Genomic DNA, 14,204 nt, shown 5'->3' on the forward strand with positions numbered 1-14,204 from the left:
GCCGGCAAGAGGAAGGTGCTCCCAAGCCTCCCGCCACTCCACCATACACAAGCTCCAGCTCCAGAATGTTCTCTTTTTCTACCCATGAGAACTCAGAGGACAGGGTTAGCAGGATGTGGCATTACCTATCTGAGGTTGTAGTGCTTGGGAGGCAGGAGGCTCGAGAGTCTGAGGACAAATGCAAGACCCCGACATAGGAGAAAAGTGGGGAGCAGAGAAGCTCACCAGGGAAAGCACAAGTCTGACGACCCCAGTTCAACCCCTAGAACCCACAGCTGGGAGGAGAGAAGCAGCTTCACGGCATTGTCTGACTTCCACATTCAAGGCCGTGCACACCTATAGTAATAAGTCAGAGACAAAGAGTCCGACGTTTTGTTAAAAAAAACATTTATTTCTTCTTACTCTTGTTGCGCTTCTCTTCTTTCAGCTTCTTTTTGGAGACTTTTGGTCTGCTGGCCTTTGTGTACAGGTGATACCCAATCAGACCCAGGAGCGCTGGCACTATAGCTATGCCCACCAGAGGCAACATGCCCTTCAGCAGCTTCTGCCAGTAGTTGGCTCGAATCAGTGCGATCAGCTCCACGTCATACTGTACCACTGCATCGGCTGGGGAGGCAGAGGGCAGGGAGGGTGAGGATATGCACCCCTGCATCGGCTGGGGGGGGGGTGGAGTGTGTGTTCCAATCCCCGTGATTTATCCAGAGCTCTGACTTGGGATTGAAACAGGGAGCATGGGCCACAGAAGACAAGATACTGACAGTTGGAAATGTGGGGTTGGGTTCCCTCCAAAAAGGCGGAAGAGGGCAGCAGCAGGTTGAGCACACTCATGCTGACCTGAACTCTAACTAAGCATATGGCTTGGAACCGGTGACAGATCTTTGACAGCATAAGAAATCTGTGCATGGGAAACATTCAGGTTTCCCCACATTTATAAAGGAAGCATTTGTTTTTAAAAATCTCTCTAAAGATTGGTTTATTTTTATTTTATGTATATGCTGTTTTGCCTATTGTATGTCTGTGTCAACACACACGCCTGCTATCCTTGGAGTAAGGAGAGGGTGTTGGATCCCCCTGGAGCTGGAGTTACAAACGATGGTAAGCCGCCATGAGGCTATTGGGAATTGAACCTGTGTCTTTAAGAGCAGCCAGTACTCTTAACTGCTCAGCCATCTGTCTGACCCCACAAGTGCACATCTATATGTGTGTGAATCCTCTATACCAAATGCACCCCAGTTCCAAACAGCCACGTGGACAGAGTTCACGTAGGGATAAAATTAACTGGAATAAGAAGCAGACATCCTTAAAAATTCCACCAACCAATGAACATGTGCAACACGGTTCTTGGCAGATATTGGAATAAGGGCTGGAGACGAGGAAACGTGCGTGGGGGGGCAGCAGGCAGGAGATCGGACGTGCGTGAGGGGGCCGGCAGGCAGGAGATCGGAAGCAGGGTAGCAGCAGTGGGAAGGGCAGGGTTTTGCTAAGAGTCTCGTTCTGTTTTACTTTTGAGACAGACAGGGTCTCAAGACTCAGTGGCCCTGACTGTCCTGAGACTCACCAGGCTGGCCTGGAACTCACAGAGATGGACCTGCCTCTGCCTCCCAAGTGTACCACCACTCCCGACTTGTTAAGAGAGACTTTGCTTGGTCCTCTCTACTCTCTTCCTGGAGTCTCTACAGGCCTTGCTAGAGTAAGAATCATGTGAAGGAGAAGTCTAGGAATCGAGGTCAAGTAGTCAGGGTGTCACCTCGCCGGCTATACTTATCTGGACTTTTTCAAGCTCGAGACAGAGCAGAGGTTCTTGGGACTCTGTGTGGTGGGCAGGAGAAAGGCCTGGTCAGATTACCTGGGATAGATGGCGGGTACCCTCGCTTTCCGTAAGCCAAGTGAGAAGGAATGACTGCTCTTCGCTTCTCTCTGAGGGGAGGAATGAGAATTGCAGGCAGAAGGGAGGTGAGCTGGCAGCCTCAGCCCATTTGAAAGCGCCACCAGAAGCACCTTACCCCCCACCTCAGATATTGACACCAAAACATTAATTTCTCCACCTGACAGGTTGACCAGCAAAGTTGCCAATCTCTCTACACCACCAAAGCTCCCCCAGTGAAACTGACAGCCAGAGGGGTACCCTCAGCTTTGGTGCCACCAAAGCTCCCCCAGTGAAACTGACAGCCAGAGGGGTACCCTCAGCTTTGGATGCCCTCAAGGTCTCATTAACCTGCACCTTTCCAGTATGAAGTCAGGGGCCCTCTATTCTTCAAGGTCCTGTCTACTGGAGGTGGGATGGTAGAGAAACCTTCTACCCAGGCACGGGGGCAGCCAGCCCTCAGCTTCCAGATACTCACCCCACACACATGTCCAGAAGGCTCTGCTCCAGACCTTGAGGAAGAAGACATAACTGAACTAGAAGCTACGTATATTCCCCACAGTACCCAAGAGGAAAACCAAGGGCTCCGTCGACCTTCATCAAGTGAGTTTCGCTCCACTTCCCGAACTCTGCCCCAGTGATGTGTGGGACCAGGAGAGTACTAGAAGTGGCGTTTGAACACGTGGTAGAAGAAGAATCTGGGGTCCTTATCATTCTAGCAGGCTGTTCCACAGTAAGGTAGCCGGTCTAGATGCTAAGCAAGGGCTTAGGTTCAGAAGAGGACAGAGGCGCGGGCCACATACCTGGAATCACCTGTTTTTGGCCAAGTTCTATGACCAGAGGATCTCTGGTCAGAGAAGTGTCAATAATGCGTCCATCTACCAAGCTGCCCTGAAGACAAAAAGCAAGATCTAACCCCACCATTCCCCCCACGAGACAGGTCACACACATCTGGGACCACCCGGATGGAAGCAACCCCTTTAACAAACTTGTCCTGTCCCCAGCTCCTCCCACCCCCAACCCCATGGGCAAAAAGGATCAGGAAGCCCCACGGGCCTGGCACTTCTTGGAGATCTCCCTAGCCTTCTTTTCTCAGTGCTGGAAAGGAACCGGCGGAAACCAGGGAGGAAAAAGAAGCAGGCGAGAGGACGCCCCCACGTGCTAGGCGACCCTAGGACTCAAATTCTCTAGCACAGCTTGCCACGTGTCCAAGCCAAAGCTGACGTGTTTCAGCAGAACGCTGCCCCTCCCAGGCCACGCCCCGGCCCCCCAAGCCCCTCACCGTGTAGTGTATGTGGAGCGTGTCTCCAATGGCAGCGGATTCCGTGCACGATTCAGGGGGCTGCACCTATGAGCAGACTACAGAGGTCAACGCTGCTCCTAAGATCCTGTTACCGTCTGGAGACCCAGCACCTTCTCCCCCAGCTCAGTTCCTGCGCTTCCTTTCTTCTTCGCTCACAGGTCCATTTAGAATCCCAGGCTCCCCCGAGGTCCCTGGCCTTAAAGGGTAGCGGCGTGGCAGGGGGTGGGGGAGGGGAGTGGCACCACCGTCTCCTCACCAGGGTCTCCACTTGGAGGGTCCGGACAGGACTTTCGGTTTCTTGCCCAGCCTCAGCCCGGCACACCGCCCCACTGATCAGCAGCAGCAGCAACAGCCGGAGCGGCAGGAGCAAAGCGCGCAGGGTCATAATTGGACCGGGTCAGAGCACCGGGGTACCAGGGCAGGCTGTTCGGGTGCACGCGACCAGGTCGAGTTCCCTCACTCCAGGCCAGACCGGTATGGGCGGGTTACAAGGCGCTAGCTCCTCCTCCTCCTGCTGCAGCCCTCCCTCCACTTTGTCCCCACCTCCTAGAGGGGGAAGAGGCTGCATGCAGAATTCCCTATCCTGTGATCGAGGTCGCGGATTGTGACCCATCTGCTAACAGCCTTTCTGTCCCATGACGAGGGCTAGGCCACGCAAAAACACTCATTTGCCATTACCCACTGTAAAGAGGAGGTTAGTCTCTAACCTTCGAATGACCAGGAAAGAGAGGCACACTTGTCCCCATTTCACAGCTAGGGAACTTGCCCAAGGTCATCATGGCAACTGGTGACAGGATTCAAGCACAGGGTCAGCATCTGTTCTCTGCTCATTCTTCTAAGATATGTCTCTTCCCACTAAGCCCAGAGGCAGGCGTCCAAGACAGCTGGCCGATCCTTCTCCTCTCCTGATCATTCTGCTCTCGTGTGTCCACAAAGAGCTGACCACTTCTCCACCTCCTGTCTTGGAAAGCACTATGGGGTATCCTCCTGGAAACGGTGATCCATCACAGATCTTCTCCTACCCACACTGGCGTTTCCTTCCTGTTTTTCTCAAATCCTTTTCACAACAGCCTCGTAGACATCAGTCTTATCAGTCTTGTGTTCGTGCAAGGACTTCAGTTTTTAAAAGGGCTTCAGGTAATTTTGGGCAGCCTTACCAGTTTCCCGTTTCATGACCTGAACACTTACGGACAACCTAAGCTGTGGTACCTAGCTCCTGGCCACTCAGAGGCTGTCATGGTGCCCATCCATACCATATATACTCTTAGGCTGATACTATTGTAAACACAATTCCACCTGGGTGTCTGGCCAGCAGAGCAGACCCAACACACCCTTCCTCTTATTGGAAACAACCTGACCTCCCTGACCTGGCCTTTCGGATGGTTCTCCACCAGTAGTCTGAGGTTTCTTCCATCTCTAATGGAAAACCAGTTTCCTTTGGGTTTTCCTCTCGCAGCCCCTCTAGTGCCTCCGTATCTAGGGCTAGCACTCCTATTAAGCTCTCATTTTCTTTGTGGTATTGGGGATCCAGTCCAGGCAGGGCTCTGCTCATACCAGGGAAGTGCCTTAGTTAACATCCCTAACCTAGGAATTCTTCTTTTTTTTTTAAACGCTCATTGTCAGGGGCTAGATAGATGGCTGAGAGCTTAAGAGCATGTGCTGCTCTTCCAGAGACCAGAGTTCAATTCCCTGCACACATTCAGATGGCTCAAAATGTCTATGACTCCTAACTGCGACACCCTCATAGCTTCCATGTAAATATACATAATAAAAATAAATCTTTAAAAAGTAACCGCCTGCCCGGCGGTGGTGGCGCACGCCTTTAATCCCAGCACTTGGGAGGCAGAGGCAGGCGGATTTCTGAGTTCGAGGCCAGCCTGGTCTACAGACTGAGTTCCAGGACAGCCCTGGCTATACAGAGAAACCCTGTCTCGAAAAACCAAAAAAAAAAAAAAAAAGTAACCACCTGCCAGATGTTGTGGCACATATCTTTAATTCCAACACTCAGGAGGCAGAGGCAGACAAATCCCTGAGTTTCAGGCCATGTAGGATTACACAGTCAAACTCTCCACTAGAACCCTCACTGGTACAGTGGGATATCGTAATGGGCACCTAGAATCCCTGAGTGGCTACATAAAACCCTCCCTCAAAAATGAACTGAAGCCACAGCCAAATTCCTGGGGTTGGTGGCATGCTCTGTCTTGAGGACATGGGGTTACATAGATGCATTAAAAACAAAAACAAACCCTGTCAAATGTGTGCCTAACATCTGTGCATATGGCTAGGGAGGTAGTTCAGTGGGAGAACGCTTGTTTTGGTTGATTGGTTCTGCTTTGTCGACACAGGGTTTCTGTGCGTAAACCTGGCTGGCTGACCTGGAACTCAGAGATTTGTCTGCCTCTGCTTCCTGAGTGCTGGGATTAAAGGTGTGTGCCACTACCACCAGGCGCTTTTGAAAGCACTGTTTTAGACTTTTTAAAAAGCTCCTGAAAGGGCACCACACAGCCAGGAAGCCTGTCAGCTCATGCTCGGCTCCTGTGTCCAATGGGCCTCCCTCCCTTCCTGTACCCGGAACGGACATGAGGTGTTAAGATGAGTTATGCTCTGATAATCGTCTGACCATGAGGAGGGAAGGCAGGATTGTGAACCACAAAGATGCAATCCTAAATAAGTGGAGGCCCACCATGCTAGCCCTGGGTTACCTACCACCAAACACCTTCTAATGGAGAGAACGTTCACTCTCCATTCTGAGCCCCCAAGTGTCTCTCTTCAACTCACTCTGTACACTGCTCGGTGTGTCCCTGTCACTAAAAGCTTACATAGTTCCATACCAACTGACAGAAGTGACTCCTTGACAATTCAGAGCTTGTCATCCAGCCCTAACCTCCACTCCTGAGTCAGCCATTTATTAAACTGAAAGCTGCCTTCTTTTCCTTCTTCTCCCTTCTCTCCCTCTTCCTCCTTTTTTTTTTTTTTTTTTTTTTTAAAGAAGTCCAGGCTGGTTTTGAACTTGGGATCCTCCTGCCTCAGCTTCCTAAGTGCTGGGATAACAGGTGTGCCCCATCGCTCTTGGCTCTGAAAACCATTTTAGACATAGAGCTTTGTGTCTCTCATTTTCTATCTTCAGTGTCCATGCCTGAGGTGTGAATACTTGCTACCTGAATTGAGTCAGCTCTCCGTGCTCCTGGACTACCGGTCTGGTGTCAGATGAACCTGTCCTGTGTTCTCGGCTGTGTGTGTCCAACCTCATCCCCCTCCCTTTACCTCTCAGATCCCTCCAGGATAGTTAACTGGCCCCCTTTTCAAGTGCTGTCTTAGCTAACAGAGACTTTGCCCTCCCTCTGAATGGAAGCATATACTAGTCTCTTTTCCCCTTAGTTACTGAGTGTCCCTTGAAGAGCCAGCTGGCTCACTGGACAAGGACAACATGTGGCATGCCTAAAGCTCCCTAGGTACTAGCTGCATGATGCTGGACAAGTGGGCTAGCCTCAAAGACAAGTTGCCTTAAACTTTTTTTTTTTTAAGATTTATTAATTTTATTTATATGAGTACACTGTAGCTGTCAGACGCACCGGAAGAGGGCATTGGATCCCATTACAGATGGTTGTGAGCCACCATGTGGTTGCTGGGAATTGAACTCAGGACCTCTGGAAGAGCAGTCAGTGCTTTTAACCTCTGAGCCATCTCTCCAGCCCCTGCCTTAAACTCTTAAAGAAAAAAAACAAAAAACAAAACTTAGCAGGTGATGGTGGCTCATGCCTTTAATCCCAGCACTCTTGAGGCAGATGCAGGGGTGGCTCTCTGAGTTTGAGGCCAGCTTGGTCTATGTAGTGAGTTCAACACACACAATAGCCACAACAACACTAAGAAAACGTGTCTTGAAAAACAACAACAAAAAAAAAACAAAAACAAAAAAGTGTGGAATCAGAAGACAAGAGGGCTGTCGCACCACATGGGGTCCCAGGCAGTGGCACCTCCTGTGGAACATCTCACTAGCTCAGCCTTGACTGGCTCCTCCTCCTTCTTCCCTCATGCTGGAACTATAATATTCAACATATTCAAACCACATCCAGCCAAATATTTTATTTTGAACTAATTGTTGAAACCGGTAAATGAGAAACCATTTAAATATCTAACTATACTGTATAAAAATCTTTTAAGACAGATATATAAACTTCAGTTTAAGTAAAATAGACTCTGTGATGTGAACTTACTATATTTTAACCCCTCCCCAAATGTTAGGTGCATATACTGAGAAAGCAAGGGCTGGGGCTGCAGTCAGCTGCCTAGCATGCGTAAAGCCCTGGGTCCGACCACAGCACCGCACTAACCGCTTGCGGCCTAGCATGTGTAAAGCTCTGGATCCGACCACAGCACCGCACTAACCGCTTGTGGACACATCTGTAACCCCAGCACTTGGGAGGTGGAAGCAGGGGCATCACAAGTCCAAGGCATCCTCAGCTACATAATGAATAGGCCAGCCTGGGACACACAAGACCCTTCCTCTCTCCCTCTGCCCACCCCATTTTGAGAGAGGGAACATGAGCCTGGTAATTGTAGCAACTCTGAGGTTATCACTGTTTACCTGTACCTGCCAAGCTGCAATTTCAGTTCTGATGTCTTTTTTTTTTTTTTTTTTTTTTTTTTTTTTTTTTTTTTTGAGACACAGTCTTCTCCATGTAGCCCTGGCTGCCTCATGAGCATTGAAATTAAAAAGTCATATGCACTGCACCTGGCTGAGACCCACCTCCTTAAAAATAATTAAGGGAACCCAAAGGATGTACCCCAAGTGGCTGAGGATAGCTGGGTTTGAGGTGGGGATGGCAAGAGTCAGGGGATAGGTATAACATGCTGTCCTGCATATCTGTGTATTGTGTGGATCACTGACAACAAAGGCTGCTTGGCTGCAGAAACAAAATATATGATTTGAATCGATGTGATTAACAGGTTCTCAACCTTCCTAAAGCTGTGACCCTTTAAATCAGTTCTTCATGCTGTGCTGACCCCCAACCATAAAATTACTTCACTGCTACTTAAAAAAAAAAAAAAAAAAAGATATATATGAGCACACTGTAGCTGTCTTCAGACATACCCAGAAGAGATCACCAGATCACTAGATCTGATCATCAGACGGTTGTGAGCCACCATGTGGTTGCTGGGAATTGAACTCAGGACCTCTGGAAGAGCAGTCAGCACTCCTAACCACTGAGCCATCTCTCCAGCCCTCATTGCTACTTCTTCTTCTTTTTTTTTTTTTTTGGTTTTTCAAGACAGGGTTTCTCTGTAGACCTGCCTGTCCTGGAATTCCTGCACATTGCTGCTTCTTTTTTGTTTGTTTGTTTGTTTGTTTTTCTTTTTTTTCTTTTTTCTTTTGTTCTTTTTTTCTTTTTTCTTTTTTTCGAGACAGGGTTTCTCTGTGTAGTCCTGGCTGTCCTGATACTCACTCTGTAGACCAGGCTGGCCTCGAACTCAGAAATCCACCTGCCTCTGCCTCCCAAGTGCTGGGATTAAAGGCGTGCGCCACCACTGCCCGGCGCATTGCTACTTAACTGTAATTTTCCTACTGTTAAGAATCGTGATGTATCTGATATGCAGGGTATCTGATAGGAAACCCCAACAGGGTCTTGATGCACAGGTTGGGAACCACTGAGCTAGAGCCTATACAGAAGGTACTTAGTGGCCGGGCAGTGACGGCACATACCTTTAATCCCAACACTTGGGAGGCAGAGGTAGGCGGATTTATGAGTTTGAGGCTAGCCTGGTCTACAAAGTGAGTTCCAGGACAGCCAGGGCTACAGAGAGAAACCCTGTCTCAAAAAACAAACAAACAAAAAACAAGAAGGTACTTAGTGAGTGTGCCACCGGAGCCAATGGTGCCTTGGTAAGTCAACCTGTGAAACCCAGGAGCTCTGTGAAAGAGGTGAGGCCTGGGCTACATCTTAGGTGGCACTTGGTTTTGTTATTTCAGATAGTCTCATGTATCCCAGGTTATCTTCAAACGAAGTTATATAGCCAAGGCTGGCCTGGAACTCCCTATCTTCCTGCCTTTACTTCTAAGTACTGAGATTGTAGCATATCTGTTTTTATGCAGTGCAGGGTAATGAACCCAGGGCTGAGTGCATGCTGAGCAAGCACTCCACCAACTGAGCGACATCCCCAGGCCCTGATGTGGAATTTTGTTGTTGCTGTTGTTGTTTGAGATAGGGTCTCTCTAGTCCTGCCTGTCTCACTCTGTAGACCAGGCTGGCCTTGAACTCACAGAGATCCGCCTGCTTCTGCCTACCATGAGCTAGGATTAGAGGCACATGCCACCATGGTTGGCCTCCTTAATGTGGGATTTTACCCAACTAAGAAAGGAAGGGTTCAAGGCAAAGAGCCAGAAGTCTGGAGATCATGGGCCAGCATGGTTAATGCAAAAGCAAAGAGAGGCCAATGGAGGGAAAGCTAAGAGCCGGCTGCAGAAAACTGTGAATCTGTAAAGCCATGGGAACACCGTGTGTGAGCACAGGTGCTCACGCACAACACAACAGCTGTGGCTAACTGGAGTGGTGGCACACAGGGAGATGGCTGTCTAGGCTCTGAAGCTCCGTAAGGCACATGAAGTGGGTAGGAAGAGAAGGGCAGACCTTTCTGAACAGCAGCCCACCGAGAGGCTGGGCGTAGTGGTGTGCCTTTAACTCCAGGAGAGCGGCAGAGGCGAGACAGATACACTGCGTAGCAAGTTCTAGGCCAGCAGATGCTACCTCAAAAATAAAAAACAAAAAGACCCAACCTACCCAGGACAACTTGTGAATGCTCTACTAAGGGTCAAGGAAGAATCATTTCTGTTGAACTAAAGAGGAATTTGAATTGTAATTCTGAGAAAGACAAGAAAGCTGGCGTGGCCTGGCCCAGCCCAGGACAAGTGGACAACCACATCCACACCACACAAGCCCTGAGCCTTTTGGAAGTGTCAGGATTCAGCAGGGTTCTCAGCAACACCACAGCCAGGTGTAAGCAGAGAATTGCTTCCCACAACCCCCTCTGCCAGTGGCGCCGAATCAGGCCCTCACTGTGTATTTGTTCTTTTTTCTAGTACTGTGACTGGAACCCAGAACTTTGAACTCATGAAGCTCATGTTCCACAAACCAGCCTTTTAGGTGTGACTTACACTCAGTCACCCGGAAATGAAGTCGTTCACTCCCAACCCCTGTGGCTGTTCTAGTCAAGAACACTGTCACTCCACCACTGCATGGCGTGGCAGACGGAACAGGTCTTCCCAGCCCATCTATAAGCTGTACAATATGCTTTTTGCTGTATTTGGAAACCAGAGTGAATTCCTGTGGTCCAGAGCCACAGCTAAACCTTCTATCCCTTAAAAGCCTCGGTATTCAACTCTGTCCTAGAACGGCCTTCATCGAGACAGTTGCTTTGTATATATGCATTACCAAGGAATCAAACCTAGAGCTTCCTACCAAGTGATCTACCAGTTAGCTACACTTCAGGAGGGAGGCACGTAGGTGAAAGGCTTAGTCTAAAACCTTCTGCCTTGTCTGCCTGTCAGCTAGCTCTCAGGAAGGTGGCCTGTGAGCAGAGTTAATGGGAGGAGGCCTGTGTAGAGAACTGCCCAGTGTGTGCCCAGAAGTTTTATCTATAGTACCCTGTTCATTAGAATACACACAGGCTCTAACTGAAGCCCAGATGCTTTCCTCCAGTTGGCAGCCAAAGTGATACCCACACAGCAGACACCTGATTTCCTAGCTTTGACAGTCAGCAGTCTGATCCAACTCCCTCACTGCCTCCCCGCTTCTGCTCTTTTCCTATGCACAGTTTCCACTTCCTGGCCCTGTCTGCACCTTTCTCAAGAACTCAGGGTCATTCTTACCAATTCCAACAATTAGCGTCAGGAAACCCAATTTAAAAACCTGCAGAGGAAGGAAAGCATTTGGATTCCATCATTCCCCAGTGACCAGCAGGATATGCTACCTCTCCAGCTACTGGGTTAGAGAGTGGCCCAAAGATGGTGTTTAGTGTTGAGATAACCTGCCCAGAGATCTCATTCTCTGTACTGACCAGAAGGACGGGAAGGGCATCCTCCTCGGTCATTACCAAGGTCTCAAAAGGTTCCACAGCATCCTGAGATGGATGCCTAGCTCTCCCTGAATGAGTGGCTTCACCCATCTCAAAGAATTCTCAAAGAAATGCCAAAACACAGAGAAGTTTCTGTTCCCTTTCTGTTCTGACTGAACATGTATATGAACTGGCAGGTGAAATGCAGGAGCTCCCAGCAGCTTCTGCTGCTCCTCAAGGATGAGAACCACCACCTTATGAAGGAGACAGCTTTGCCTTGCATCCTACCTGGGTGGATCTAAGCCTGTCCATTTCCTACAGGTACATTCTGGAAGCTGCCTTACCCAGACTATTCTCAAGTGTACACTTGGATCTGGTCCTTTGTCAAATTACAAGCCATGGGAAGCTACAACAAGCTCTAAGGATCAAGGACACAGATTCATCTTCAGATTCACTCCCTTTATCCTAAATCCCTCAAAACCACAGAGGGCTCACCTGCCTCCCTTAAATCTGAGTAACTAAGAGACAGGCAAGAACCAGTCACCTGCTTCTCCAAGTTGTTCTAGTGTTAAGACTCATCCACTAGCCTGTCATTCAGCTAGACTATTTATTATTTAGTTCTTCTTTTGAGTTTTTCAAAAAAGGTTTATTTATTTTATGTATATGAGTGCCCTGTCTTCATGTACGCCAGAAGAGGGCATCAGATCCCATTACAGATGGTTGTGAGCCACCTCACGCACGGTTGCTGGGAATCGAACTCAGGACCTCTGGAAGAGTGGTCAATGCTTTTAACCACTGAGCCATCTCTATTATTTACTTTTCTTGAGGAAGACAGATGAGGCATCAGACAGACACAGCCCAGGCTGGCCTCACATTTTCAGAGATCTTCCTGTCTCTGCTTCCTGAGTGCGGGTATTACAGGTGTGCACCATCATGCCCAGCTTCCATTACTAATGTATTACTGTAGTACAGATGAGGCTACACTTGCTGGCACACACCTGTAATCCAGCTCTGAGGAGATGGAGGCAGAGAACAGTTACAAGTTTGAGGTCAGCAAGCAGGCGGTGGCGGCTGCTGTGGCACGCGCCTTTATCCCTGCACTCAGGAAGCAGAAGCAGTGGATCTCTGAGTAAAAGGACGGCATGGTCTATAAATCAAGTTCTAGGACAGCCAGGGCTATACAGAAAAACCCTGTCTCAAAAACCAAAAAGTTTGAAGTTAGCCTGGGCTACGCTGAGACCTTATCTCGAAACAACAACAAAGCAACAAAATACAGCTCAGAAAGTGATCTATTTATTAACAAATAAACAAAGCACTAGAGAAAGATATTCCTTACTTATTACCTGTAGAAGCCTGGAGGAGCCACAAGGAGGCAAAGTAACAGATTTTCAGGGACAGTAATGTTGAAGACACAGGGTTGGTGATTGGTCGAGGTTTGGAAGTCAGACAAATGGACAAAAAGCAATGGTTCTTGAGGGGTGATGGTAACTAGAGGAAAAGGAAACCTGTCAGGAGCCACAGAAGAGGTAATGAGTGCACATTAAACACGTCATAGCAGGATGTGGGACTCAAGCTCTGGACTAAAGGAAGGGGAGGTTTCTCTGCTCACTAAGGGCAGCACCATGCCTTTCCTTCATGTGGAGTCAGTGACAGCAGAAGACAAAGACACAGAGCAATGGGAAAAGAGCATGGATGTAAGCTTTACCAAAGATGTACCCTCAAGGTGTCCTGCTAGGTTTCCCAAGGAGACTTAGCTGCCAGGCAATGGGATCCACACAGTCCGAGTGCAGCTAGCTGCTTTATGCTGAGGAAGGCAGTAGGGTTACTGTACTGCCCAGATGTTTACCCTACTTACCATACAGCCTGGATGTTTACCCTGCATTTGCTATACTGCCCGGATTACCCTGAATTTACTATACTGCCCAGATACTTACTCTGTGTTTACTACACTGCCCAGATGTTTACCCAGTGTTTACTGTACTGCCCAGATATTTACTCAGTGTTTACTGTACAGCCCAGATGTTTACCCAGTGTTTACTGTGCAGCCCAGATGTTTATTCAGTTTACCGTACTGGCCAGATGTTTACCATTTACTGTACTGGCCAGATGTTTACCCAGTGTTTACTGTACGGCCCAGATGTTTACCCAGTGTTTACTGTACAGCCAGCCCAGATGTTTACCCAGTGTTTACTGTGTAGCCCAGATGTTTACCCAGTTTACTGTACAGCCCAGATATTTACCCAGTGTTTACTGTACAGCCCAGATGTTTATTCAGTGTTTACTGTACTGCCCAGATGTTTACCATTTACTGTACTGGCCAGATGTTTACCCAGTGTTTACTGTGTAGCCCAGATGTTTACCCAGGGTTTACTGTATAGCCCAGATGTTTACCCAGTGTTTACTGTACAGCCCAGATATTTATCCAGTGTTTACTGTACAGCCCAGATGTTTACCCAGTGTTTACTGTACAGCCCAGATATTTATCCAGTGTTTACTGTACAGCCCAGATGTTTACCCAGTGTTTACTGTACAGCCCAGATGTTTACCCAGTGTTTACTGTACAGCCCAGATATTTATCCAGTGTTTACTGTACAGCCCAGATGTTTACCCAGTGTTTACTGTATAGCCCAGATGTTTACCCAGTGTTTACTGTACAGCCAAGATGTTTATCCAGTGTTTACTGTGCAACCCAGATGTTTATCCAGTGTTTACTGTGCAGCCCAGATGTTTACCCAGTGTTTACTGTGCAGCCCAGATGTTTACCCAGTGTTTACTGTACAGCCCAGATGCTTACCCAGTGTTTACTGTACTGCCCAGATGTTTACCCAGTTTACTGTACAGCCCAGATATTTACCCAGTGTTTACTGTACAGCCCAGATGTTTATCCAGTGTTTACTGTGCAGCCCAGATGTTTATCCAGTGTTTACTGTGCAGCCCAGATGTTTATCCAGTGTTTACTGTGCAGCCCAGATGTTTACCCAGTGCTTA

The 14,204-nt window shown here is 48.5% G+C and overlaps 1 protein-coding gene across 2 annotated transcripts; it reads right to left on the reverse strand.

Annotated features, from left to right (window-relative positions):
• Nucleotides 1-370: 370 nt before the first annotated feature.
• Nucleotides 371-3,669, reverse strand: Fkbp11 (FKBP prolyl isomerase 11). Of its 2 annotated transcripts, XM_034516819.2 has the most exons (6): nt 3,424-3,669; nt 3,147-3,212; nt 2,668-2,755; nt 2,343-2,376; nt 1,847-1,917; nt 371-606 (listed from the first exon to the last, which is right to left on the reverse strand). In XM_034516819.2, exons 1-6 carry the CDS (start codon nt 3,550-3,552, stop codon nt 389-391), a joined length of 606 nt encoding a protein of 201 aa, XP_034372710.1. In that variant the 5' UTR covers nt 3,553-3,669; the 3' UTR covers nt 371-388. The 2 variants fall into 2 exon arrangements, with proteins under 2 accessions (XP_034372710.1, XP_076768152.1); XM_076912037.1 differs by lacking the exons at nt 2,668-2,755; nt 3,424-3,669.
• Nucleotides 3,670-14,204: the final 10,535 nt, after the last annotated feature.

This window comes from Arvicanthis niloticus, chromosome 13 (genome assembly GCF_011762505.2).
Source record: "Arvicanthis niloticus isolate mArvNil1 chromosome 13, mArvNil1.pat.X, whole genome shotgun sequence".
In the NCBI taxonomy this organism is placed as follows: Eukaryota; Metazoa; Chordata; class Mammalia; order Rodentia; family Muridae; genus Arvicanthis; species Arvicanthis niloticus.